At 44.9% G+C, this 26,183-nt stretch overlaps 2 protein-coding genes across 2 annotated transcripts; one reads left to right on the plus strand and one right to left on the minus strand.

Moving 5' to 3' along the window:
- Positions 1–272: 272 nt before the first annotated feature.
- On the plus strand, positions 273–6,550 carry csf3b (colony stimulating factor 3 (granulocyte) b). Its single transcript, XM_084744016.1, has 5 exons — positions 273–706; positions 1,555–1,724; positions 1,818–1,928; positions 2,474–2,605; positions 3,308–6,550. Exons 1-5 carry the CDS (start codon positions 691–693, stop codon positions 3,509–3,511), a joined length of 633 nt encoding a protein of 210 aa, XP_084600142.1. The 5' UTR covers positions 273–690; the 3' UTR covers positions 3,512–6,550.
- A 3,932-nt stretch (positions 6,551–10,482) lies between these two features.
- Positions 10,483–26,143, minus strand: samd14 (sterile alpha motif domain containing 14). Its single transcript, XM_084744361.1, has 11 exons — positions 25,843–26,143; positions 22,119–22,168; positions 18,708–18,865; positions 18,241–18,357; positions 17,929–18,115; positions 17,228–17,327; positions 16,720–16,788; positions 16,474–16,630; positions 12,135–12,257; positions 11,234–11,389; positions 10,483–10,690 (listed from the first exon to the last, which is right to left on the minus strand). Exons 2-11 carry the CDS (start codon positions 22,153–22,155, stop codon positions 10,535–10,537), a joined length of 1,260 nt encoding a protein of 419 aa, XP_084600487.1. The 5' UTR covers positions 22,156–22,168; positions 25,843–26,143; the 3' UTR covers positions 10,483–10,534.
- Between the last annotated feature and the right edge of the window lie 40 nt (positions 26,144–26,183).

Below are 26,183 nucleotides of genomic sequence, written 5' to 3' on the forward strand. Positions count from 1 at the left end.
CTGTCTGTGTCTCTGTCTGTCTGTCTGTGTCTCTGTCTGTAGTAAATTTCTCCACAGACGTCTGTCTGAAAGTTCACTCGTTGTTTTTGCTCCATTTTTGTTTTTCAACCATAAAAAAACAAAATCCACTTCATCTTGGTGAGATGATGACAGTGGTGTTGGTTGCTATGGTAACAGAGTTGATAAGTGATGTTGGACTGAATATTCAGGATTCAGATGATCATTAATTATTCATCAGCTCATTAATGAACTCTGGACACTTTTTTTTTTTTTATTAGTATTATTGAATATTTGCTTCAGTTATTTGGACGTGAATGAGGCGGAAGTTGCTTTAATGACAGAAACTCTTCCTGCTTCCTCGCGGTGACTCGAACCTTCAACAATCCGGATCAGATGTCGAAATAAAGGTGTGTTTTACCTCCGCGGCGGGTTTCAGTGTGTCCGCTCCTACCGCTGCGTGTCGCGCGCGCCTCACGCTCGGCTGTGACGCAACAAGTTTTCACAAGCTTCGTCATTTCGGGATTTATCGGTATGAGTCCGCTGTCGGTCCCCGTCAACGGAAAACCCCGCAGCGGGACACAGTGAAGATAAAAGGTCCAAACTGCTGCAAATGGAAGCTGAAACAGAATTTATCGAGTTCAGCGGCGGACAGACACCGAGACCGAGAGACAGACAGCCGCCCTGACAGACATGAACCCCCGGACAGGTGAGACACTACCTTCACTAACGTTCACACTGATGGACAGAGAACAGCCTTAAATCAGCAGGAAAATGTATGGAGTTTGGTGAAGAAGTGGACACAGATGTGATGTGACTGATTCTCAGACAAACAAACAGAAAAACGTTTAAAAAAACAACTTTTTACGTGTGATCACCTGAGCAGAGCTGCACGCGCCCTGTACCTGAGCTCAGCCTGCAGCTCACCTGTATGGCAGGTTATTAGTGCCAAAACTGCACAGCACGAATGAATGAAGTCTGTAACTCAACTTCGGACTAAAGCAGAAACACTTCAGGTATTGATCAGCCAATCAACAGTTAGGACATTGGGAACTATTTTGATTAATTGATTTAGCATTCAGGTCGTGTTTAGCAGCATGCTAGTAGTTTGACTCTGTGGATGTTAATGTGATGCAGACATTGATTGGTTATAACTTAAATATTGATCCTCTGACGGCTCATCCATCAGGTCAACACGTTCATCTGTTCAATACTTCAGTTTCTGATAAAACACGTGCAGAAAGAATAAATGTTTAAATTCTGTTGTACATCATGAAGCCTGCAGCTGTCAGTCGTCGTCCTTTGATCAATTAAAGAAATGAAATCATTTAATATTGTGGAAACTTTTGTCAAAGTTCAGTCTGATATTGAATTTTTTTTAATTGTAAAATTCAATTTATAGTTGAGTGTTTAGTGGTAGTTAGCTAATGTTAGCATGCTAACACGCTACATTAAGGTGGTATGTGTCTAAATAAAAATAAAGCTGTGACAGTCGTATTTATTTTATATTTTGGGGAGTATTGATCTCTCCAAACACTGAACTGTTTCTCTCTCCAGTCCTCGCCCTGCTGCCTCACTTCCTGTTTGCAGTTTTGGTCCAATCAGCTCCTCTCAGCTCGTCTGACACGTCATCGGCATTTAAAGAGGCAGCCGAGCGAGCGAAGACGCTCGTGGAGAAAATCCTGAGAGACATCCCCGCCGTGCACGCCGCCACCGTCAACACCCAGGTGAACAAGAGATCTGACTGGCTGCTTCAGCTCGTCTCTTATTGGCTTTTCTTCTTCTTTGTGTGTTAATAACTGCGTCCTGTTCTCCTCCAGGGTCTGAGCCTCAGCTCCTCTGTCCAGACTACAAACCTGCAGACGATGGCGATGTCACTGGGCATCCCCGCCGCACCTGTCCTCAGACCGCTGTCTGACAGCTTCACACTGGTCAGTCAGTGGGGGGGGGGCGGGGTCTGACACAGACAGACAGACACACAGACAGAGACACAGACAGACAGACACACAGACAGACACACAGAGAGACAGACAGAGACACAGACATACACACAGAGAGACAGACAGAGACACAGACATACACACAGAGAGACAGACAGAGACACAGACAGACAGAGACACAGACAGACAGAGACACAGACAGACAGACTGACACAGACAGACAGACACACAGACAGAGACACAGACACACAGACAGATTGACACAGACAGACAGAGACACAGACAGACAGACAGACTGACACAGACAGACAGACACACAGACAGACAGACTGACACAGACAGACAGACAGACAGAGACACAGACAGACAGAGACACAGACAGACAGACAGATTGACACAGACAGACAGACACACAGACAGACAGTCTACAGTTTCCTACAGTGTTGTTGTAGTTAATGTCATGTAATGTTACATTGTTTACCAGCGAACGTTAGTTTATTGTTATAAATGAACAAATCGTTCGTCGCCCCCTGCAGGACGTCTGTGTGAGTCGTATGTCTGCAGGCAGCCAGCTGTACCAGGGGCTGCTGGGAGTTTTATCTGTTAAACTGAGTGGACTGAACGACCTGAGAGCCGACCTCAGAGACCTGCTGACACACATCAACAAGGTAACACACACACACACACACACACACACACACACACACACACACACACACACACACACACACACACATCAACAAGGTAACACACACACACACACACACACACACATCAACAAGGTAACACACACACACACACACACACACACATCAACAAGGTAACACACACACACACACACACACACACACACACACATCAACAAGGTAACACACACACACACACACACACACACACACACACACATCAACAAGGTAACACACACACACACACACACACACACACACACACACACACACATCAACAAGGTAACACACACACACACACACACACACACACACACACACATCAACAAGGTAACACACACACACACACACACACACACACATCAACAAGGTAACACACACACACACACACACACACACACACACACATCAACAAGGTAACACACACACACACACACACACACACACACACACACACACATCAACAAGGTAACACACACACACATCAACAAGGTAACACACACACACACACACACACACACACACACACACACACACACACACACACACACACACACTCACTCACACACACACACACACACACACACACACACACACACTCACTCACTCACAAAAGACGTTACAAGGTTTTTAAAAAAAGATGTAACTGGACGTCCCATCTGACTGCGTGTTTGTTTGTTGTAGATGAAGGAGGCGGCTCAGCTCGGCGGCGGCGGCGTGGAGGATCAGACCCACAGTCCCGACCTGGCTTCTCGTCTCCATGGTACTTACGATGAGCAGGTAGCGCTCCACCTGACGCTGTCGCAGCTTCGCTCCTTCTGTCACGATCTGATCCGCAGCCTGAGAGCCACCGTCACCTACAGGCCCCGAGCCGCAGGGGCACGCTAAGCCCCGCCCACCAGGGACTGCAACACGCATGCTGCTTTCAGGGACACATGGGAAACATCAACATGACATCATGCAGGAACCAGAATGGATCATCTGTGTCCACCTGCAGTGCATCATATGTTATTGATTAGTGATGGATGGTCAGACAGAATCCTGTGAGCCTCTTCATCTAAATCACCTGGAGATTTCATAGATTATTTATTAATAACAAGTCATCAAGTCATGTCGTCTTTTTGTCTTTTAAAAGTCTCAATGTGACTCGTTGAAAACTGGAGAACGTCTCGTGACGGAGGATCAACCGATGTGAAGCGTCTTCCTGCAGAGACAATCTCTGCTGCTCTCCTCTGAGGCGTTTTTTGGACATTTTTAGAGACTCGGAGGACAGATGGTATGGTGGACTCCTCAGGATCAGTTCCCAGAATGCTTCAGTGTCAGGTGGGGCGGGGAGAGGTTGGCGCTCCGCCTCGTCTCTGTGAGACAAAACAACGTGCAGGAATGTGACCACGGTGAGGACAGATGTGAGCGCTGCAGGTCTGAACCTGCTGCTGCTGTTGCTGCTGCAGTTTGAGACGCAACAAGAAGAGACAGACGAGACGTCTGAGGACCAAACACAATCAATAATCAATAACGGTCATTGATCATCAGACATTTTAACAAAACAAATGGAGAAAGATGACAAACAGATCAGAAACAGACGTCCTCATCACATCAGGAAGCAACAAAACACGTCTCCTCTGAACAGGTAACAGCCAAAAATCAATCAATTCATTGATTAATCTGTTAGCAGAAAAACAATTAGCAGGAACTTTCATCATTGATTAACAGTTTGAGACAAAACTTTGAGGTCAAAACAAGAAACTTTTTTACCAAAACCCTGTTAATAATTGATAGACTGATCAATAATCATCACAGTCTTTACACTAATCAATAATCAAAATTACCTTTACAGTAATCAATAAAAAAAATCATTGGTTATTGTTCTGATCAGAACTGAAGGTTTACAGTTGAAGCATCACTTCCTGTTTCACAGTAAAAGCCTCTCCTATGGTGAATCATCAGCATGCTCTTATTGTGAAACAGCAACAGGATGTGATGTCACTGCTGCTGCATGTGTTTCTACACATTGTTTATTTATTTATATTTCTGAGCTTGTATTTGATGTTTGTATTGATCATGTTTTTATTTATTAGTGAGGTTTTATTTTATTTTATTTCATTTATTTATTTATGGACAAATATTTATTGTTTTTTGGAGGAACTGATGGGACGAGAGAGGCTTAAAACAAACAGAGAGAGAGAGAGAGAGTCACTGCAGGAGGTGATGGTGATGATGTCAGAGGAGTGATGACATCACAGTTTCAGGCTTTGTGTTGACGAGTGAAACTGAAACATTTCTCACGTTTTCTAAAAGACAAAACGATGCAAAAGATGAAAATCACATTTTTATTCATTTATTTTTGTAAACAGGTGGAAAATTAAATTTTATATCATAATTCTATATTTTTAAAAGTGTCTGTGGACGTTGAAATGTAAACCCTGTGGGTGATTGTATTTATTTATTTTTTTTATGAAGAATTAGATTTTATAGAAATTTTAAAATTTTCTCCTCATGGAACAAAATGTGAGAGCCAATCAGAAGTCTTTGTACGTTTGATTTTAATAATAAAATAAAAAATATTTTCTTCTTTATTTGGTGTTTGGTTGTCTTCCCCAGTCTGTGTCTCGGGGTGCATTCCATTCTGCTCCGCATATACTGCAGTGTGGTGTGTATAAATGTAAAATATACACAGAATAATACATGAAATATATTATAGATATCAAATATTTGTATATTTCACCATAAAGACACAAAAACAGGTGTAAGATATTTTGGTTGGTCGTTGCCTCAGTGCTTCAGACTTCCTGTCCACAGTGGACATGTGGGACAGACACTGCAGCTCCTCTACTGTCCACAAGAAGGACAGAGACACTTTCTAAGACGGCTAACGTGAGAAGATGAATGAAGTTTATGTAACGTGATGAAAAAGACAGAAACAAACAATAACAATAAAAATAAGAAAAAAATGTGAAAAGATCAAAAGGATGAAAAAAAGACGAGAACAGCAGAAAATGGAATCAGACCAAAACATTTAAAGACAAAAACATGAAACAACAAAAAAATATGTAAAAAAAAAAAAAGTAACAAGATGAAAATGAAGTAACGACAAATATAGCAAAATGTAATAAGACCAAAACAAAGTAGAAAATGTAACAAGACATAAACGATGTAAAAGTTGCGAGAATGTCGGAGACGGAGACGGAGACGGAGAAACGCTGAGCTTCACTCGTCTTTGGACAGAAACAGAAACGTCCTTCAGAGGACGAGTTTTTACTTTTACATTTTAGAGCCTGAACTGTTTCACTTTTACTGCAGTAAACAAGTTTCTACTATTACTTCTACTGCAGTAAAGACTGTGGACCCTGTGTTCTGTCCTCAGTGGTGTCGAGTTTTCTTTGGTTCTCTTGGGTTCTCCGGTTCTGAGCTCGGTTGTTGATAGATGACGAAATATTATTTTCTTAATTTACAGTCGACAGTTTCCTGTTTGTGAAAGAAATCGAAACGTTGGACTCAAAGGTCGGGACAGACTGAAACAATCATCAGACGTCTGAAGGTCTGACTTCCTCTGTGATGTCACTTCCTCTAACAACCAATCACCTTCAGCTGTGTCTCTTTCAGGCTCCTTCATGATATTTCATCCTCAGAGAAATGTTTACTTATGTTTCTCTTCAGGAAAATAAAGTTTGTTTTTATTTTGCAGAATACAGAAGCTGTGTCACAGGTCAGGCCCCGCCTCCTGTCAGGGGGCGTGGCCAACCTGCTCATCAAGATAAAATTGACGATGTGTTCAAGTGCTTTTATCGAAGTTCCCTCTGAAATCGTGCAGGTTTCTCTTCTTTCTGTTTTGTCTTTGGTCACATGACCAACAGGATGGAACCTGATTGGACAGATTTATATTCGTCACCTTTCATTTGGAGTCTGAATTTGACCAGTAAAAATGACATTTGATGTTTTGATGTGAAAATAACAAATTTCTATTAATTTTATTTGAAAACAAGATCATTCAATTTTATATCTGAATTTGTGAAAACACTTAAAATTAAGTTTTTGAAATGACCTTAAATTCAGACCCTGCAGAGGACAGACAGACGCTGCAGAGGACTGACAGCCTCCGTACATGAGACACACGAGACAGACGCTGCAGAGGACTGACAGACGCTGCAGAGGACAGACAGACGCTGCAGAGGACTGACAGACGCTGCAGAGGACAGACAGACGCTGCAGAGGACACACAGATGCTGCAGAGGACAGACAGACGCTGCAGAGGACTGACAGCCTCCGTACATGAGACACACGAGACAGACACTGCAGAGGACAGACAGACGCTGCAGAGGACAGACAGACGCTGCAGAGGACTGACAGCCTCCGTACATGAGACACACAAGACAGACGCTGCAGAGGACAGACAGACGCTGCAGAGGACACACAGATGCTGCAGAGGACAGACAGACGCTGCAGAGGACTGACAGCCTCCGTACATGAGACACACGAGACAGACGCTGCAGAGGACAGACAGACGCTGCAGAGGACAGACAGACGCTGCAAAGGACAGACAGACGCTGCAGAGGACAGACAGACGCTGCTCCTAAATCAAATATCTGTGACGTTTTCAGTCCTGATCAAATGTCACACTGAAGTATTTTGTTTAGTTTCTTTTCTTTGCTGCCTTACATCTCATCCACTCAGAGAGCACCTGAACGCACCTTTACACAAGTCTTGTGATGTGCAGTGCATTGTGGGATAGTGAGCGCCAGAGGAGATGAGTCCTTTAAACTCTTACGGTGGCCCCAAAGGACCAAACGCATAAAATCAAAACCAAAAACACTGAAAGAAATATTGTGAATTTGTCTTAAATTATATCAGTTTTTATTTTAGTCTTAGCTTTCAAAAGATAAAACAAAATAAATAAATATCAATAAATACATTTTTGTTGTAGTTTTTGTTGAAACCAACATTTTAACATAAAAATGTTAAAAAAAAAACAATTTAATACTTCAAAATAAAAGCCCAGGAGTGAAAACAGAATGTTTGTCCATCAGGGCCACCGTACCGGAGCCTGAAATGTGTCGTCAATGTTCAGTTTTATTATTTCATGATTTTTCAAATAGCTGCTGCAGAAACCAGGACAACTAACACATAACGTTCACACAACGTTCCCAGAACGTTTCTTACGAGTCTGTAATGCTTTTGTTCCATGCAGCATTCCCAAAACGTTCTACTAACCACACAAAGTAATGTTCTTTGATGGTTAATTTGAATGATGTTCCTCTGAGGTTCCCTGCTGGTAACATTTTAGCTAACTCTCTCATAACGTTCTAAGAATGTTCTGAATGCAAATGAATGTTCTGGGACTGCAGTCCTTCCCAGAACATTTTGGAAATGTTACAATCATGTCAGAAAAACGTTTAACATCCAGGGAACATCAAGGGGAACATCTGAGTGTACTTCCCTGAACATTCAGCTAACTTGACATTTTAACATTGAGGGAACCAAAACAAACTTTCAAGTAACCTTCAGCTTCTGGAAACCACAACGTTATTTTAACATCCAGGTAACGTTGAGAGGAAAATGTTCCCATAACCTTCCCACAATGTTTTGAGAACATAACCATAAAGTTCTTTTTACATAAGACAAACTTACAGTCGTAACTTCAAGGGAACATTAAAGTGAAACATTGAAGTAACTTCCCTGTAACGTTCAGCTAACCTTCCATGAATGTTCTAGCAACGTATCAATAATGTTGTCAAGTAGAAAAAACTTGACTTTTCAACACCTACTGAACATTAAAAGGAAAAATTCAACCAACCTTCCAGAACGTTCTAGAAACCTAACGAGAATGTAGGCAAACCTATGATTATAACTTTGAGGGAACATTACAGGGAAACGTTCAGCTAATCTTCCCAGAACCTTCTGGAAACGTTTTTAAAATGTTGCCTCCAAGTAGGAAGAACTCAACATTTTAACATCGACGGAACGTTAACGTAAACATTCAAGTAACAATATCATTGGTTTTTATGTCAGAAAAACTTTCCATTTTAACATCTAGGGAACATTTAGGGTAAACATTTAAATAACATTCCTAAAACATTCTGCAAACGTGTCAAAAACATTATTTTCAAGTAAGAAAAACATTCAGGGAATGTTAAGGAGAAACATTCAAGTAACTTTGTTTTAGAACATTCAACTAACCTTTCCAGAATATTCTGGAAATATGACAATAATATTTACAAGAAGGAGAAACTCAACATTTCAACATCTATTAAATGTCAAAGAGAAAAATTCAACCAACCCGTTCTGGAAACCACAACGTAAGAAAACTTCAGATTATAACGTCATAACCTCAGAATGTTCTGGGAACGGAACGCTAACGTTGGTTTCATCTTTATGAGTCAGTTTACTGTCAAACGATCTGATAAAAAGTCGTGCACATATTAAAAATGTGTGTATTTTAGTTTATATTTGTGCATAAATAAAAACGTTGTAAACTCTTGTTTAGGTCAAATCATGCAGAGATCATGTCGTGTATATTTTCTCTGAGAGAATAAAACTCAGAAAGTTACAACTTTACTAAACTACAAATACAGATTGTAGTTTTTTGGGTGGATTTTGTATCGAGTTGAAAATCACATCGATTCTACAAACTGTGGGAAAATGACTGCATCACCAAACGGAGGTTACCATGACAACGTGATGCTGCTGTTACATTATGTTTCATTTTTACATTATAAGGATTCGTTCTGTGATTTTATGAACATGCAGCTCAACAACATTTTTAAAGTTTTCTCTTAGTTTATAAACTTTATCGCTCATAAACAACCTTGTTAGGACGATAATTAGCTTTTTCATCTTTCACACATCCTCAGTTTGTAGAATCGATGTGATCTTCCACTCGATACATAATGAAGAAAATCCACCCATAAAACTACAATCTGTATTTGTAGTTTAGTAAAGTTGTAACTTTTATTCTCTCAGAGAAAATATACACGACATGATCTGTGCATGATTTGATCTTTTGTTCTTTCTAACTGGACGCTCGGATCGTTTGACAGTAAACTGACCTCATACATCTTAAAACCCAGGGAACATTATGCAGGAACGTTCAGTCAGGGTTCTCAGAGCCAAGAAAAAACATTCCAAGAACCTTTTATGAACAAAATAAGCTGGGTCACATTTATATTTGTCATTTCCAGGACATTTCAAGACCCATCCACCCCCACATCCCCTCTGTCCTCCCTCTGTCTGTCCTCAGTCCACCCTCTGGTTCTCCTCTGTCCTCCCCCTGTCTGTCTTCTGTCCACCCCTTGGTTCTCCTCTGTCTTCCCTCTGTCTGTCCTCTGTCCACCCCTTGGTTCTCCTCTGTCTTCCCTCTGTCTGTCCTCTGTCCACCCCTTGGTTCTCCTCTGTCTTCCCTCTGTCTGTCCTCTGTCCTCCCTCTGGTTTTCCTCTGTCCTCCCTGACTGTCCTCTGTCCACCCCTGGTTCTCCTCTGTCCTCCCTGTCTGTCTTCTGTCCTCCCTCTGTCCTGCCCTCTGTCCTCCCCCTGTCTGTCTTCTGTCCTCCCCCTGTCTGTCCTCAGTCCTGCCCTCTGTCCTCCCCCTGTCTGTCCTCTGTCCTCCCTCTGGTTGCCCTCTGTCCTCCCCCTGTCTGTCCTGAGTCCTGCCCTCTGTCCTCCCCCTGTCTGTCCTCTGTCCTCCCTCTGGTTGCCCTCTGTCCTCCCCCTGTCTGTCCTGAGTCCTGCCCTCTGTCCTCCCCCTGTCTGTCCTCTGTCCTCCCTCTGTCCTGCCCTCTGTCCTCCCTCTGGTTGCCCTCTGTCCTCCCCCTGTCTGTCCTGAGTCCTGCCCTCTGTCCTCCCCCTGTCTGTCCTCAGTCCTGCCCTCTGTCCTCCCCCTGTCTGTCCTCTGTCCTCCGTCCCCCCCGGTGGCGGTGCTCAGTTCCTGCGTTGTTCTTGGTCTTTTCTTCGTTGTTTTTCTTTCTGTTTCTCCATCTTGTCCAGAGCTTTTCTTTCCTTCTCTGCTGCCGTTTGGATTTCTTTGATACGACGTTTCAGGGCGCTGCGATCGGTCGAACTGAGCACGCCCAGACCCTACAGAGGACAAGGACAGAGGACAGAGGACACAGTCAGTCAGTGTCTACAGATACCATCAGACTGAGTCATGTTGGCTTTGGGACAGTTTCTGGTTCAGATTTCAGTTGTTCTCTGATGTCAAACTGTCCAACATGTCACAAAACAATAAACTTTATAAATATATTGATTAGAAATTAGATTTCATACGTAAATTAAAGTTATTCATAGTAACTCAAAATTATGAAATTCTAAGAAACAGATTAATTTCAGATGTTTGTGTGTGTGCAGGTACGCTGCTAGTTACTACTGTACTCGAGTACTTTACTTTTCTTGAGAATTTCTTTTTTTGAACTTTGGATACAAATATCACAAAAAAAAAAAAGACAAAACAAGACGCAGAAGTTTATATTTTTCTTCCTAACTTTTGATCTTTTTTTTATTCCAAACATGAGTCGTTGCAACCCTGCACTCTGATTGGATGAAAACAAAGTCTCTGCTCAGACTTTGAGATGAACTGAGCATGCTCAGACCCCACAGAGGACGCCCCCCCCTCATCCTCACCTTCAGCTTGTTGCCGTCCATCTGCAGCAGCTCCTGTCCATCCACGTCTCTTGCACTGAATTCTGGGACGTACTGCTCCATGTTGAGTCCTTTCAGCCACTGACAGACCTGCTGAGTCGTCCACGAAGACACCGGACAGGACGGGTCCTCGAAGGGCTGAGGAGGAAGAGGAGGAACAGAAGGAGGAGGAGAAGCCAGCAGTCATGCTAACAGGTCTGTGATGCTCTATGGACACGTCAAGTTTCTGGACGTCGTTCTTTCTGAAACAGTCTAAATAAAATGTGACAGAATGCTCCTTTACATCCGCTGTGGTTCTGTGATTATTAGGAGGTTGTTTATGAACATAAGCAGCAGGTGGCGCCAACTCTGCGGTCAGAATGAAGTCACACGCTTCCTGTACATCATGACTGATTCTGAGTCTGTCTGCATGTAGTCTCATCATGTTTTATTGATACACCAACTTTTCCACCTCAGCCAAAGAAAACACTCATTTAGGGATTTATTCCAGTTGATGCAGTTTCTACTCAAGTTCTCTAATGTACAAATTTAAAATGTGTCTCAGTCATGTTTGTAGCTGAATGCCGACACAAAAGATGAAAAGGGTGTAGAGACGAAATCAGAGTAAAAGATGTGACGAGACAAAAACAACATCAGATGAAAAAAACATGACAATGTAAAAGACGCAACAAGAAAAAAACGTAAACGAGGCAACAAGACAAAAACAATAAAAGACGTAAGAAAACAAAAACAACATAACGATGTGACAGTCCTCACACTTTGATGTGTCCACGCAGGTTGTCTCACTCACAGACTGAACATGTGTGACGCTGACAGAGTCGTCCTCGAGACATCGTGTTTGTTCTTGTGTGTGTTTGTGTGTGTGTCTTTGAGTGTGTGGTACCTCATCAGAGGACTGGGACAGAGTGTGGTACGGGTGGGAGGATCTGGAGGAGGAGTCGACAGGAGGAGGAGAGGTGGAGGAGGAGGTGTGAGGAGGAGAGAACTCCTCACTGAGAGCAGACTCCTGAAGGAACAAGAGAAGAAGAAGATTCAAAAGTAACTTTATTTACACACAGTGTAAAACATCTGCACAAACAGCTGCATTTATTATTACTGCCTCTTCATCATCACGTCCAAACGTCACAAACCACACACACAAATTTGGTCCTTTGGTCGCCATGACACAGTTTGTCCAGCAGAGAGCGCCGACAGGTTGGAAACAGCTTCTGTTAGGGACTATTTTCAGCAGTGGATGGACACACACACACACACAGACACAGACACACACACACACACACACACACACACACACACACACACACACACACAGACGCACACACACACACACACACACACACACACACACACACACACACACACACACACACACTATTACAGCCATTAGCAGCTCTCTGATGGATTTTTAATGGAGCTTTTTCCTCTTAGCTTTAATGGTGAACACACACACACACACACACACACACACACACACACACACACACACACACACACACACACACAGACAGACACACACACACACACACACACACACACACAGGCTACAACAACAGAAATTTTATCATCAACCTCAAAACAAACCACAGCTGTGTGATTATATTATGTGTGTGTGTGTGTGTGTGTGTGTGTGTGTGTGTGTGTGTGTGTGTGTGTGTTGGACTGTAATTCACTACTAGAACTCGCCTTCAGAAGAACCTGGTCTCTGATTGGCTGCGAGGTGTCTCTTTTTGTCAGTACTTCACAACTAGAATTGTTTCTTTTTAATCTGATGTTCTCCTGTTTATGAAAAATAAACACGATAGGAACCTTTGTGATCAGGACAGGAACCTTTGTGATCAGGGTAGGAACCTTTGTGATCAGGACAGGAACCTTTGTGATCAGGACAGGAACCTTTGTGATCAGGGCAGGAACCTTTGTGATCAGGACAGGAACCTTTGTGATCAGGGCAGGAACCTTTGTGATCAGGGCAGGAACCTTTGTGATCAGGACAGGAACCTTTGTGATCAGGGCAGGAACCTTTGTGATCAGGGCAGGAACCTTTGTGATCAGGGCAGGAACCTTCTTAATGAAGATAGCTTTAACATGCATCATCTTGTGATGCACCTGGACACATAATCAGTGATGTAACCTAGGGTCAACCATCGGACACCTTCGCCCAGGTGAGCCGTCCCCGGTGGTCCAGGTAGCACTTCCCTCCCCCACAGCTCTCGTCTCCTGATCCACAGACACCTTCTAGCATCTTCTGCTGCCTCAGTCACCTTCTGGCCCCTGTGATGCCCAGCAGGTTGTCGGTCCTGCGTGGAACCGACCTGTGAACCCGAGACATCCAACCTCGATGGACTCAGCAACATTCTGTTGCTCTCAGCTTCCGTCCTGACCTGTCCTGTCCAGACTGAGGAACTTTTGAGTCACAAGACTTTCAGTATTGCAGCACCTTCCTTGTATGGGTCACCATGAATTCTGCATTCAGGCTGCTGATCGGAACCTTCAGGTTGTTGTTCTGCCCATTCAGGACGATGCTGCTCAGCTCTGTAGAACACTACTGACACTACTGACCATCCTCTCAGAGACCTTAGCTGTGGATAGTGGAACTCTGTCGACCAAGAAAGGCCAGAAAATCTGCAGGAGGATCCCATGCTGGTACATCCAGAAGAACAGACACCAGAAGAACAGACACCAGAAGAACAGACACCAGAAGAACAGACACCAGAAAACAGACACCAGGAGAACAGACACCAGGAGAACAGACACCAGAGAAACAGACACCAGGAGAACAGACACCAGAGAAACGGACACCAGAAGAACAGACACCAGAAGAACAGACAGCAGAAGAACAGACACCAGAAGAACAGACACCAGAAGAACAGACACCAGAGAAACAGACACCAGAAGAACAGACACCAGAAGAACAGACACCAGAGAAACAGACACCAGACAAACAGACACCAGAAGAACAGACACCAGAGAAACGGACACCAGAAGAACAGACACCAGAAGAACAGACACCAGGAGAACAGACACCAGAAGAACAGACACCAGGAGAACAGACACCAGGAGAACAGACACCAGAAGAACAGACACCAGAGAAACAGACACCAGAGAAACAGACACCAGAAGAACAGACACCAGAAGAACAGACACCAGAGAAACAGACACCAGAGAAACAGACACCAGAAGAACAGACACCAGAAGAACAGACACCAGGAGAACAGACACCAGAAGAACAGACACCAGGAGAACAGACACCAGAAGAACAGACACCAGAGAAACAGACACCAGAAGAACAGACACCAGAAGAACAGACACCAGAGAAACAGACACCAGAAGAACAGACACCAGAGAAACGGACACCAGAAGAACAGACACCAGAGAAACAGACACCAGAAGAACAGACACCAGAGAAACGGACACCAGAAGAACAGACACCAGAAGAACAGACACCAGGAGAACAGACACCAGAAGAACAGACACCAGGAGAACAGACACCAGGAGAACAGACACCAGAGAAACAGACACCAGAGAAACAGACACCAGAAGAACAGACACCAGAGAAACGGACACCAGAAGAACAGACACCAGAGAAACGGACACCAGAAGAACGGACACCAGAAGAACAGACACCAGAAGAACAGACACCAGAGAAACAGACACCAGAAGAACAGACACCAGAAGAACAGACACCAGAAGAACAGACACCAGAAGAACAGACACCAGAGAAACAGACACCAGAAGAACAGACACCAGAGAAACAGACACCAGAAGAACAGACACCAGAGAAACAGACACCAGGAGAACAGACACCACAAGAACAGACACCAGAAGAACAGACACCAGAAGAACAGACACCAGAGAAACAGACACCAGAGAAACAGACACCAGAAGAACAGACACCAGAAGAACAGACACCAGGAGAACAGACACCAGAAGAACAGACGCCAGGAGAACAGACACCAGAAGAACAGACACCAGAGAAACAGACACCAGAAGAACAGACACCAGAAGAACAGACACCAGAGAAACAGACACCAGAAGAACAGACACCAGAGAAACGGACACCAGAAGAACAGACACCAGAGAAACAGACACCAGAAGAACAGACACCAGAGAAACGGACACCAGAAGAACAGACACCAGAAGAACAGACACCAGGAGAACAGACACCAGAAGAACAGACACCAGGAGAACAGACACCAGGAGAACAGACACCAGAGAAACAGACACCAGAGAAACAGACACCAGAAGAACAGACACCAGAAGAACAGACACCAGAGAAACAGACACCAGAAGAACAGACACCAGAAGAACAGACACCAGAGAAACAGACACCAGAAGAACAGACACCAGAGAAACGGACACCAGAAGAACAGACACCAGAAGAACAGACACCAGGAGAACAGACACCAGAGAAACAGACACCAGGAGAACAGACACCAGAGAAACAGACACCAGAAGAACAGACACCAGAGAAACGGACACCAGAAGAACGGACACCAGAGAAACGGACACCAGAAGAACGGACACCAGAAGAACAGACACCAGAAGAACAGACACCAGAGAAACAGACACCAGAAGAACAGACACCAGAAGAACAGACACCAGAGAAACAGACACCAGAAGAACAGACACCAGAGAAACAGACACAAGAGAAACAGACACCAGAAGAACAGACACCAGAGAAACAGACACCAGAAGAACAGACACCAGAGAAACGGACACCAGAAGAACAGACACCAGAAGAACAGACACCAGAGAAACAGACACCAGAAGAACAGACACCAGAAGAACAGACACCAGAGAAACAGACACCAGAAGAACAGACACCAGAAGAACAGACACCAGAGAAACAGACACCAGAAGAACAGACACCAGAGAAACGGACACCAGAAGAACAGACACCAGAAGAACAGACACCAGGAGAACAGACACCAGAGAAACAGACACCAGGAGAACAGACACCAGAGAAACGGACACCAGAAGAACGGACACCAGAGAAACGGACACCAGAAGAACGGACACCAGAAGAACAGACACCAGAAGAACAGACACCAGAGAAACAGACACCAGAAGAACAGACACCAGAGAAACAGACACCAGAAGAACAGACACCAGAGAAACAGACACCAGGAGAACAGACACCACAAGAACAGACACCAGAAGAACAAACTGAACTTCTGAATGAATGAGTGAATGATCAGCAGGTGAACATGGAGGATGTTCTGTACCTGGGAGTGAGACTTGCGGGGTCTTGGAGAACTCAGCGGAGTGATTTTGGGGGAACAGGGTGGGGTCCCAGAGGAGGACAGAGACCCTCGTCCTTCAGTGAACCAGGAGAATGGGACGAAGGATCCTGAAGACCGGGACGGACTCTCAGATGGCTCTCTGAGAACAGAGGAGAAGGTTTGTTGTTTGGTTCTGTTGTTCTGTGTTAAATGTGGAACTTTCTGAAGTTCTGTGTGTGATGGACCCACCTGCTGCCCACAGAGAGCCTGTTGGATTTATCTTTCCTCACCCTGATGTACGAACGCCGCAGCGTCACCCTGACAGAGACACATCGACACTTCTTTACTCTCAGCAGTGATCAGTACAGTTTATCATTCTTACTGGCGGTGAAAGTAACTGAGTACAAATACTTAGTTACTGCACTTCTGTAGAGTTTTCAGATATCTTTACTTGAGTATTTATTTATCTAATGTGAACACAAATATCTGTTCTTTCTCCTCCTCACATTTTCAAAACAGGCTCATTACTTTAGGTTTAATGACAGTGAGGTTTTTTTTTTCTTGCATCCTTGTGCTGAACAATGATGTAACAACAAAAACAACGTGACAGGTAGCAAGAAAAAAATGACATAACAAAATGCAAACAATTTAAAAGATGCAAAACAGAACATAAAAAGGATGAAAACAAGACGAAAACAATGTGTGTGTGTGTGTCTGTGTGTGTGTGTGTGTGTGTGTGTGTGTGTGTGTGTCTCACCCGAGGTCCAGGAAGCGTCTCTTTGTTTTCTTGTCAAAGATGACAGTTGGACTGCTAGAATCAGCTGGACTCGTGTCTCGACTCGAGTCCGAGACCAGCACTACACACACACACACACACACACACACACACACACACACACACACACACACACACACATACAAACATTACTATCTGTAATAATGTGAATCAATAATGATTCACTTGAAGGTTTCTCACACTGGACAGGTGTGGACAGGTGTGGACAGGTGTGTTTCTGGTATTCTGGTCCTTGTGTAAAGAGGGATGTGTGCAAGGGCAGGTATATTTTCAGGTGTATGTTTAGATGTATGGACAGGTGCATTTGTGTGTTCAGGTGTGTGCTCAGGTGTGTGTTCAGGTGTGTGCTCAGGTGTGTGTTCAGGTGTGTTTTCAGGTGTGTGTTCAGGTGTGTTTTCAGGTGTGTTTCCAGGTGTGTGTTCAGGTGTGTTTTCAGGTGTGTTTTCAGGTGTGTGTTCAGGTGTGTTTCCAGGTGTGTGTTCAGGTGGGTTTTCAGGTGTGTGCTCAGGTGTGTTTTCAGGTGTGTTTCCAGGTGTGTGTTCAGGTGTGTGTTCAGGTATGTTTCCAGGTGTGTGTTCAGGTGTGTTTCCAGGTGTGTTTTCAGGTGTGTGTTCAGGTGTGTTTTCAGGTGTGTTTTCAGGTGTGTGTTCAGGTGTGCGTACCTTCACTGTCCGGCCTCCTGCTCCTCCTCATGTAAACCCGTGAGCAGTCGGAGGAGGGGCAGGACCTGGATGGTGAGCTGCTGGGGGTCACCAAAGCCTCCTGAGACGTGGCATTGGTCAGCTGATGGTACCGCCCCCGCGGGGGAGCAACCAGTGGCGCTCCTTCATCTTCTGGAGAGTGACGTGCCTGAGGAGCCAAAGAGGAGGCGTGCACATAGAACCCCTCTGTTAGCTCTTATTAGCATTGATTAGCACTGATTAGCCTGAATATTCACAACATTAAAACATGTCCAAAACTCTGATTTGTCCCACCAGTGATGTGTCGAAGGAGAAGGCAGGGCTTCGAGCCAACAACAGCGAATCAGGAGAGGGGGAGGAGCCTCGCATGGCCAGGTGGAGAGGTGAGCGGGCAGAGTGTAACGGACTGTCCTGATAAGACAAACACAGATCCAGTAAATAAAACACTTCAGTAGTTTCATATATTCAGTTTGTAATTGTTAATTACTACTCATTATGATGATTTGTAAGAACTCATTTATGACTCAACTGATTTTCTTAAATGTTCCGAATCTTCTAGTTGTGTTTTCAAATTACTTCACTCAGTTCTTTCATTTCTGTCTTTAAATGATTTAACGTGTGATGAACCCTGAACTGAAGCTATGGTAACCATGACGACACAGGTGTCTCTAAAGTGATGACTCATATGTTTATTTAACATTCGACACACTGGAACATTCAGGGAACTAAATATCAACGTGTTCCATCACACTGAGCTGTACCTTCCTCTCCAGGCTGTCGTCCCCCTCCGTCGAGCTCACGCTGTCACGGTAACGGGACCTGGAGGGGCGGTGCCTCCGAGCCTTGACGGACAGCTGGGCGCGGCCCTTCTGGATGCTGTTGTCCAGCAGCTCGGTTTCTGGGATCGCCTCGTTCAGATCTGAAACATCAACATGGTGACCCCACCCACATAATGACCTCAACCCCATTTTTAAGCTTTAATGTTGCACCAAACTTTTAAACTAGCTTCATTTAATGAAGATTAAACTTAGATTCAGTTTAGGTTTTATTCTAAAGATTAGAACCAGTTAGATAATATCACATGACATTTTAGCTAGATTGCAAACAAAGCAAATGCCCTGCAGGCAAACATCTCTGACATGTGAGCTGCTTTTAATATGAACAACTGATGTGTTCAAATCCTGTGGGACTTTTTGCAAATCTAGAGTTACCATTGAGGCACAACCCTACATGAACCTGCAGACGTGTATACTCTCCTCAGCACCTGGTCACAGGTGAGTTCACCTCTGATTAACATAATAATGATAAGGTTCCAACTATTTATTCCAACCTCAGAGGTCAAAATGCACGCAGCTACGTGTCACACCCCCCTGAATGAAACATGAGTGTTTCTGTTGACAGTGGAGTCATGAGGAGCTTCTGTGGTGAGTTGCATCAGTGTTGTAATTGTTTGTTTGCTGGTGTGACTGTATCTCGACGTGTTTGGCATCAATCAAATCACAAGAGTCTCTGCTTTTTAATGGTGAACGAGTGAAATGATGAACGAGTGAAATGATGAATGGATGAATGTCACTCAGTGACAGCAGATGATCTCCTCTATGGCTGCAGCTTCATTTGTGATGACACTACAAGTTTTCAACATAACGACTTCCTGTTCGTCCTTCCACTCACCCCATCAGAGCTCCATCAAATATTCAACATGCTGATGCACACACACACACACACACACACACACACACAGACAATGCATTCTTCATCTAATCTTCACCATCACAATCCTGGATACCACATCCATGTGTGTGTGTGACTGGTCTGTGCACAGAAACAGCTCATCACCATTAACCCCAGTTCATCCCATAAACCTAATCCTGATCTAAACCTGACCAAAACCTGACCTGAATCTGACTTAACCCTGACCTAAACCTGACTTAATCCTCACTTTCATTAAGAGACCATTCAACAAACCTTTCCAGAACATCCTGGGAGCGCAGCCACAATGTTATTTCTGATTCAGGGAACATTATGGGGGAACGTTCACGTAACCTTTCCTGAACATTCAGCTAATCATCCAAGAATGTTCTAATCACAGAACAGTAAAGTTGCTGTTTTAACATTGAGGGAATGTTAGGCAAGAACGTTGAAACAACTCCCAGAACCAAAAACAAGTGTTTCCAGAATATTCTAGGAAAATTAGCACAATGTTGCTTTTAACGTTCCTTTTAACTGGCAGAAGCTAATTTGACTTTTAACATCTAGGGAACATTAAGGGGAACATTTAAATAACCTTCTTAGAATGTTCTATAAATGTACCAATAATGTTTGCTGGTAGAAAAAAGTTGTTGTTTATACATCTGGGGAATATAAAGAGAAAATGTTTAAGTAGACTGTTTAGAACATTCAAATAACCTTCAGAGAACATTCAGAGAACATAACAGTAACGTTGGTCAGAAAACTTGCTGTATGTGTTGTTTTAACATCGACACAGTGTAACATCGCAGGATTGTTCAGTCAGTGTTCCGATAACCAAAATCAAACGTTCTCAGAATGTTTTCGTGAACCAAATGTTGCTGTCAGGGTTATTTGTCTGAACACGTTCTGTAAATGTTCTGTGTCTCCTCCTCCTCCCCCACAACCAGCTGACAGCAGCTTATTTCCCAGAGGATAGGCGGGTGGGGGGAGGAGAGACCAGGGAGGAGAGACCTGGGGGGATGGGGGGGGGGGGGGGGGGGGGGGGGGGGGCCTGGGGGGATGAGGGGGGGGGAGACCTGGGTAAACCTATAAGGAGGATGAGGAGGAGATGGAAAAGAAGAGGAGAAGAAGAGCTGGAGGTTTGGAAGACAGATTTAATAAAGGAGAGGATGAAGAGGGATGAAGAAGAGACAACAGGACTGATGGGGGGGGGGGGGGGGGGGGCATTAGATGATATTAGAAACTGAGAGAAGAAAAAAAGAGAACAGAAGAACAGAGGGAGAAATGAGACAGAAAGAGAAGAAAACATTCAGATTTACTGTATCAATATTTATCAATATTTTTATTGATCCATCTTCCACTTTAATGATTAGGAATGTCTGTTTGTGATTCTGGAAATCTTGCATAATGTTCACTGGATGTTAAAAGTGCAAATTTTTCTGACATAAAACCAAAGTTATGTTACGTTTCCAGAACGTTGTTGGAAAATTACTTCAACGTTTCCCCTTTATGTTCCCTTGATGTTAAAATGTTAAGTTCTTCTTACTTCAAAACAAACAATCTTGTTTACGTTCCGTAAAACTTGGTTATTATTATTAAGTTGTTATCACATGTTTGCCTTCCAGAACATTATAATTATGTCTCCAGAACAGTCTGGGAAGGTTTGTCATACGTTCCAGGAAAGTTAATTGAATGTTTCCCCTTAATATTCCCTGGAAGTTATGATATCAAGGTTTTCCTGCTTGAAAACTATGATTGTTTTTATGTTTTCAGAATATTCTTGAACGGTACGTCAAATTTATGATCATACAGAACATTAATGTTATAATTATTTTCCACTACGTTCTAAAAAATTTAGTTGAACGTTCCGAGTGTGTTACCTGAATGTTTCCTCTAAAATTCCCTGGATGTTAGAATAACATGGAGTAAAATAAATGTTATTGATATTGTTTTCAAGAACGATCTAGGAAAGTTAGCTGAATGTTCAGGGGGGTTTCTTGAACGTTCCTCTTTAACATCCCAACATTCTTAGTACGTTGTGGGATTGTTACCTGAAGGTTACCAGCAGGGAACCTCTGGTTACCTCATGTGGTTATTAGATTGTTTTGGGAATATTTAGTTGCACAAAAATATTTAAACAACATTGTTAGAATGTTTTGGGAGAGTTATCAAATAAAAACCTGTGGGAACGTTATGGGAACGTTATGGGAACCTTATGGGAACCTTATGGGAACGTTATGTGTTTGCTGGATAATAAAGAGTCAAACCAGAAAGTGACAGCTGCTGTGTTCCTGATGGACCAAAACAAACACAGGATAATATAACTAAAACATTATCACAACAATCAATTTATTGATTATATGGACGAAAGTTTCAGCTGTGCTTCTATAAACTGTTGGGTCATAATTTAGTTACATAAGGCCTACTTAAGTAGCACTCTTGAGTAAATGTACTTAGTTACTTTTGTTGTGTGTGAGACTCACCGAAGACGTTGTCTGTATCGTCCAGGCTGGCAGACATGACTCAGCAGTTACTGTTTAGAGACAGACAGAGACAAAATGTCAACAGATGGAAGAAGATGAATTACACTGAACAGGAAAAATAAAAGTGGACATCACTGACAGAAAGTCAGTTCATTGATGGAAATTATTGATTAAATTATTGTGTCACATTTAGAGGGATTTATGGCAGAAATGGAATATAAAGGTTATGAGTTAGCTTCTGTCTGTTAGCTTCTGTCTGTTAGCTTCTGTCTGTTAGCTTCTGTCTGTTAGCTACTGTCTGTTAGCTTCTGTCTGTTAGCTTCTGTCTGTTAGCCTCTGTCTGTTAGCCTCTGTCTGTTAGCTTCTGTCTGTTAGCCTCTGTCTGTTAGCCTCTGTCTGTTAGCTTCTGTCTGTTAGCTTCTGTCTGTCCTGTCAGTGTATCTGGTTATCAATCTGACTCAGTGGATCATTAAGATAAAACTGACTCTGGGTCTGTGTGTGTGTGTGTGTGTGTGTGTGTGTGTGTGTGTGTGTGTGTGTGTGTGTGTGTTGTTTCTGTTGCTCAGAGACGGTTCGGGGACGGAGGAGGACCAGTATGATCTAGAGAACTCATGTGGACTGACTGTTATTCCAGAAACCAGGATAAGAGGATCAGGTCTGTTCAGATATGAAACTAATCTGATTCTCAAAATAATTAGAAAGAAGAAAGAAATGATTTGGACAAAATTCAAAATGGTCAACGTAACATTTGTTCTTAGAGCGCCACCATCTGACCAATCAGTGCAGTCAAACCTGCAGAGTTTGACAACTGAAGCTGAGATGTAATGAATTAGAAACAGAAAGAAAAATAGAAATACTCAGAAAAGTATCCCAGAATTGTAGTTGTAGTTAATTGTGTAGTAAATGTACTTAGTTACATTCCAACACCACTGTTTATCCATGACTGTGCACTCTGATTGGACACTATCTGACTACATATAAATAAAAAACAGCAACAAAAAAACATGTTGTAGCCTGTCTCCATGGCAACAGTGAGCTTCCTGTTTACACAGTGGACAGAGAGAGAGGGAGAGTGAGGCAGGCAGAGACTAAGAGAGAGAGTGAAGTGGGCAGGTAGCCCAGCTGACAGGCCATCTGCTGCCTCACCCCTCTGCCTCACCCCTCTGTCTCACCCCTCTGTCTCACCCCGCTGCATCACCACTCTGTCTCACCTTACCACCTCACCCCTCTGTCTCACCCCACTGCCTCACCCCTCTGTCTCACCCTACCACCTCACCCCTCTATCTCACCCCTCTGTCTCACCCCACTGCCTCACCACTCTGTCTCACCCTACCACCTCACCCCTGTCTCACCCCACTGCCTCACCACTCTGTCTCACCCCGCTGCATCACCCCTCTGTCTCACCCCTCTGCCTCACCCCTCTGTCTCACCCCTCTGCATCACCACTCTGTCTCACCCCACTGCATCACCCCTCTGTCTTACCCCTCTGCATCACCCCTCTGTCTTACCCTGCTGCATCACCCTGTCTCATCCCGCTGCATCACCACTCTGTCTCACCCCTCTGCATCACCCCTCTGTCTTACCCCTCTGCATCACCCCTCTGTCTTACCCTGCCACATCACCCCTCTATCTCATTCCTCTGTCTCACCCCACTGCCTCACCACTCTGTCTCACCCTGCTGCATCACCCCTCTGTCTCACCCCTCTGCATCACCCCTCTGCATCACCCCTCTGTCTTACCCTGTCACATCACCCCTCTATCTCATTCCTCTGTCTCACCCCGCTGCATCACCCCTCTGTCTCACCCTACCACCTCACTCCTGTCTCACCCCACTGCCTCACCACTGTGTCTCACCCCGCTGCATCACCCCTCTGTCTCACCTCTCTGTCTCACCCCGCTGCATCACCACTCTGTCTCACCCCGCTGCATCACCACTCTGTCTCACCCCGCTGCATCACCACTCTGTCTCACCCCTCTGTCTCACCCTACCACCTCACCCCTCTATCTCACTCCTCTGTCTCACCCCTCTGTCTTACCCTGCCACCTCACCCCTCTATCTCACTCCTCTGTCTCACCCCTCTGTCTTACCCTGCCACCTCACCCCTCTATCTCATTCCTCTGTCTCACCCCTCTGTCTCACCCTACCACTTCACCCCTCTGTCTCACCCCGCTGCATCACCCCTCTGTCTCACCCCACTGCCTCACCCCTGTCTCACCCCTCTGCCTCACCCCTCTGTCTTACCCTGCCACATCACCCCTCTATCTCATTCCTCTGTCTCACCCCGCTGCATCACCCCTCTGTCTCACCCTACCACCTCACCCCTGTCTCACCCCACTGCCTCACCACTCTGTCTCACCCCGCTGCATCACCCTGCTGCATCACCCCTCTGCCTCACCCCTCTGTCTCACCCCTCTGTCTTACCCCTCTGCCTCACCTCTCTGTCTCACCCCGCTGCATCACCACTCTGTCTCACCCCGCTGCATCACCACTCTGCCTCACCTCTCTGTCTCACCCCGCTGCCTCACCACTCTGTCTCACCCCGCTGCATCACCACTCTGTCTCACCCCGCTGCCTCACCACTCTGTCTCACCCCGCTGCATCACCCCTCTGTCTTACCCCTCTGCATCACCCCTCTGTCTTACCCTGCCACATCACCCCTCTATCTCATTCCTCTGTCTCACCCCGCTGCATCACCCCTCTGTCTCACCCTACCACCTCACCCCTGTCTCACCCCACTGCCTCACCACTCTGTCTCACCCCGCTGCATCACCCCTCTGCCTCACCCCTCTGTCTCACCCCTCTGCCTCACCCCTCTGTCTCACCTCTCTGTCTCACCCCGCTGCATCACCACTCTGTCTCACCCCACTGCATCACCCCCTGTCTCACCCCTCTGTCTCACCCCGCTGCATCACCACTCTGTCTCACCCCGCTGCATCACCACTCTGTCTCACCCCACTGCATCACCACTCTGTCTCACCCCACTGCATCACCACTCTGTCTCACCCCGCTGCATCACCACTCTGTCTCACCCTCCCACCTCACCCAACAGGGTGTTTACACAAACATTCAACCTGCTGAAGTGTCCACGAGCATGAGGACAGCTGTGTCCAACCAAACTGAACCCTGACGTCTTCTCATCATGTCTCAGGTATTTGTCTTGTTTCTTGTCTTGTCATGTCATGTTGTGTCACAACATGTTTTCATGTAATGTCATGTCATGTGATATGATGTCATGTTATGTCATGTGATGTTGTGACATAATGTCTCGTATCGTGCTGTGTTGCTCTAAAGTCAGTGCTGCACTGAAGAACACTCAGAGCTGCTGGTGAACATCAGACTGATCTGTTAGCTGCTGCTCAGACTGGGTGGAGATGGACACACACACACACACACACTCTCACACACACACTCTCACACACACACACACACACACACACACACACACACACACACACACACACACAGTCAGATGTAATGAGACAAACACACTGACAACAAAGCTCACAGCTCCCACAAGACTGAAGCTCCAACAGGAAACTGCAGCGTCAGAGTGGAGACATGGAGACGCTGTTTGACAGAAGGAAAGACACGTAAAGATGGTGGATGAAAAAGTGATGATGGATGGATGATGTAGAGACAGAGAGAGGAGAGGAAGGAGAGAAGATGATGGCTAACAGCCGGAAGGATGGAGGTAAACAGCAACAAACAGACAGATAAACTCACCTTTCTCTCTATCTCTCTCTCTCTCTGGCGGTTGTCATGGCACGTCACCCCTCTCTCTCTCTCCCTCTCTCTGCCTCCACCACCAGCCAGTTAGCGAGGACCGCGACTCCCAGGGTTCCACAGGGCTTCACTCTGGGCCAGGCGGTAAGGGCTGCGGCCAGAGGATTGTGGGCGCTGTAGTTTCCTCCTGCAGGATTCTTAGGCTTGTCTGTCGGCTGGAGGCAGAGCGAGCGAATGCTGGCTCACCACGACTCAGCAGAATACTGCAGCCTCCATCTGAGCGAGCAGCACCAAGGACAGCTGAGACACACCGAGAGAGGAGGAGGAGGAGGAGGAGGAGG

The sequence above is a fragment of the Lutjanus erythropterus genome, chromosome 19 (assembly GCF_056507025.1).
Source record: "Lutjanus erythropterus isolate fLutEry1 chromosome 19, fLutEry1.hap2, whole genome shotgun sequence".
Taxonomy (NCBI): Eukaryota; Metazoa; Chordata; class Actinopteri; order Lutjaniformes; family Lutjanidae; genus Lutjanus; species Lutjanus erythropterus.

What these genes read in the sequence shown, in the direction of transcription:
- csf3b (XM_084744016.1), top strand. An exon ending in CCGCCACCGTCAACACCCAG is followed by an intron (nt 1,725 to 1,817) that starts GTGAACAAGAGA and finishes GTTCTCCTCCAG; the next exon opens with GGTCTGAGCCTCAGCTCCTC. An exon ending in TGTCTGACAGCTTCACACTG is followed by an intron (nt 1,929 to 2,473) that starts GTCAGTCAGTGG and finishes CGCCCCCTGCAG; the next exon opens with GACGTCTGTGTGAGTCGTAT.
- samd14 (XM_084744361.1), bottom strand. Translation starts at nt 22,155, where the DNA reads ATGTCTGCCAGCCTGGACGATACAGACAACGTCTTCG. An exon ending in CGATACAGACAACGTCTTCG is followed by an intron (nt 18,866 to 22,118) that starts GTGAGTCTCACA and finishes TTGATGTTTCAG; the next exon opens with ATCTGAACGAGGCGATCCCA. An exon ending in CCCGCAAGTCTCACTCCCAG is followed by an intron (nt 12,258 to 16,473) that starts GTACAGAACATC and finishes TTGTTCCTTCAG; the next exon opens with GAGTCTGCTCTCAGTGAGGA.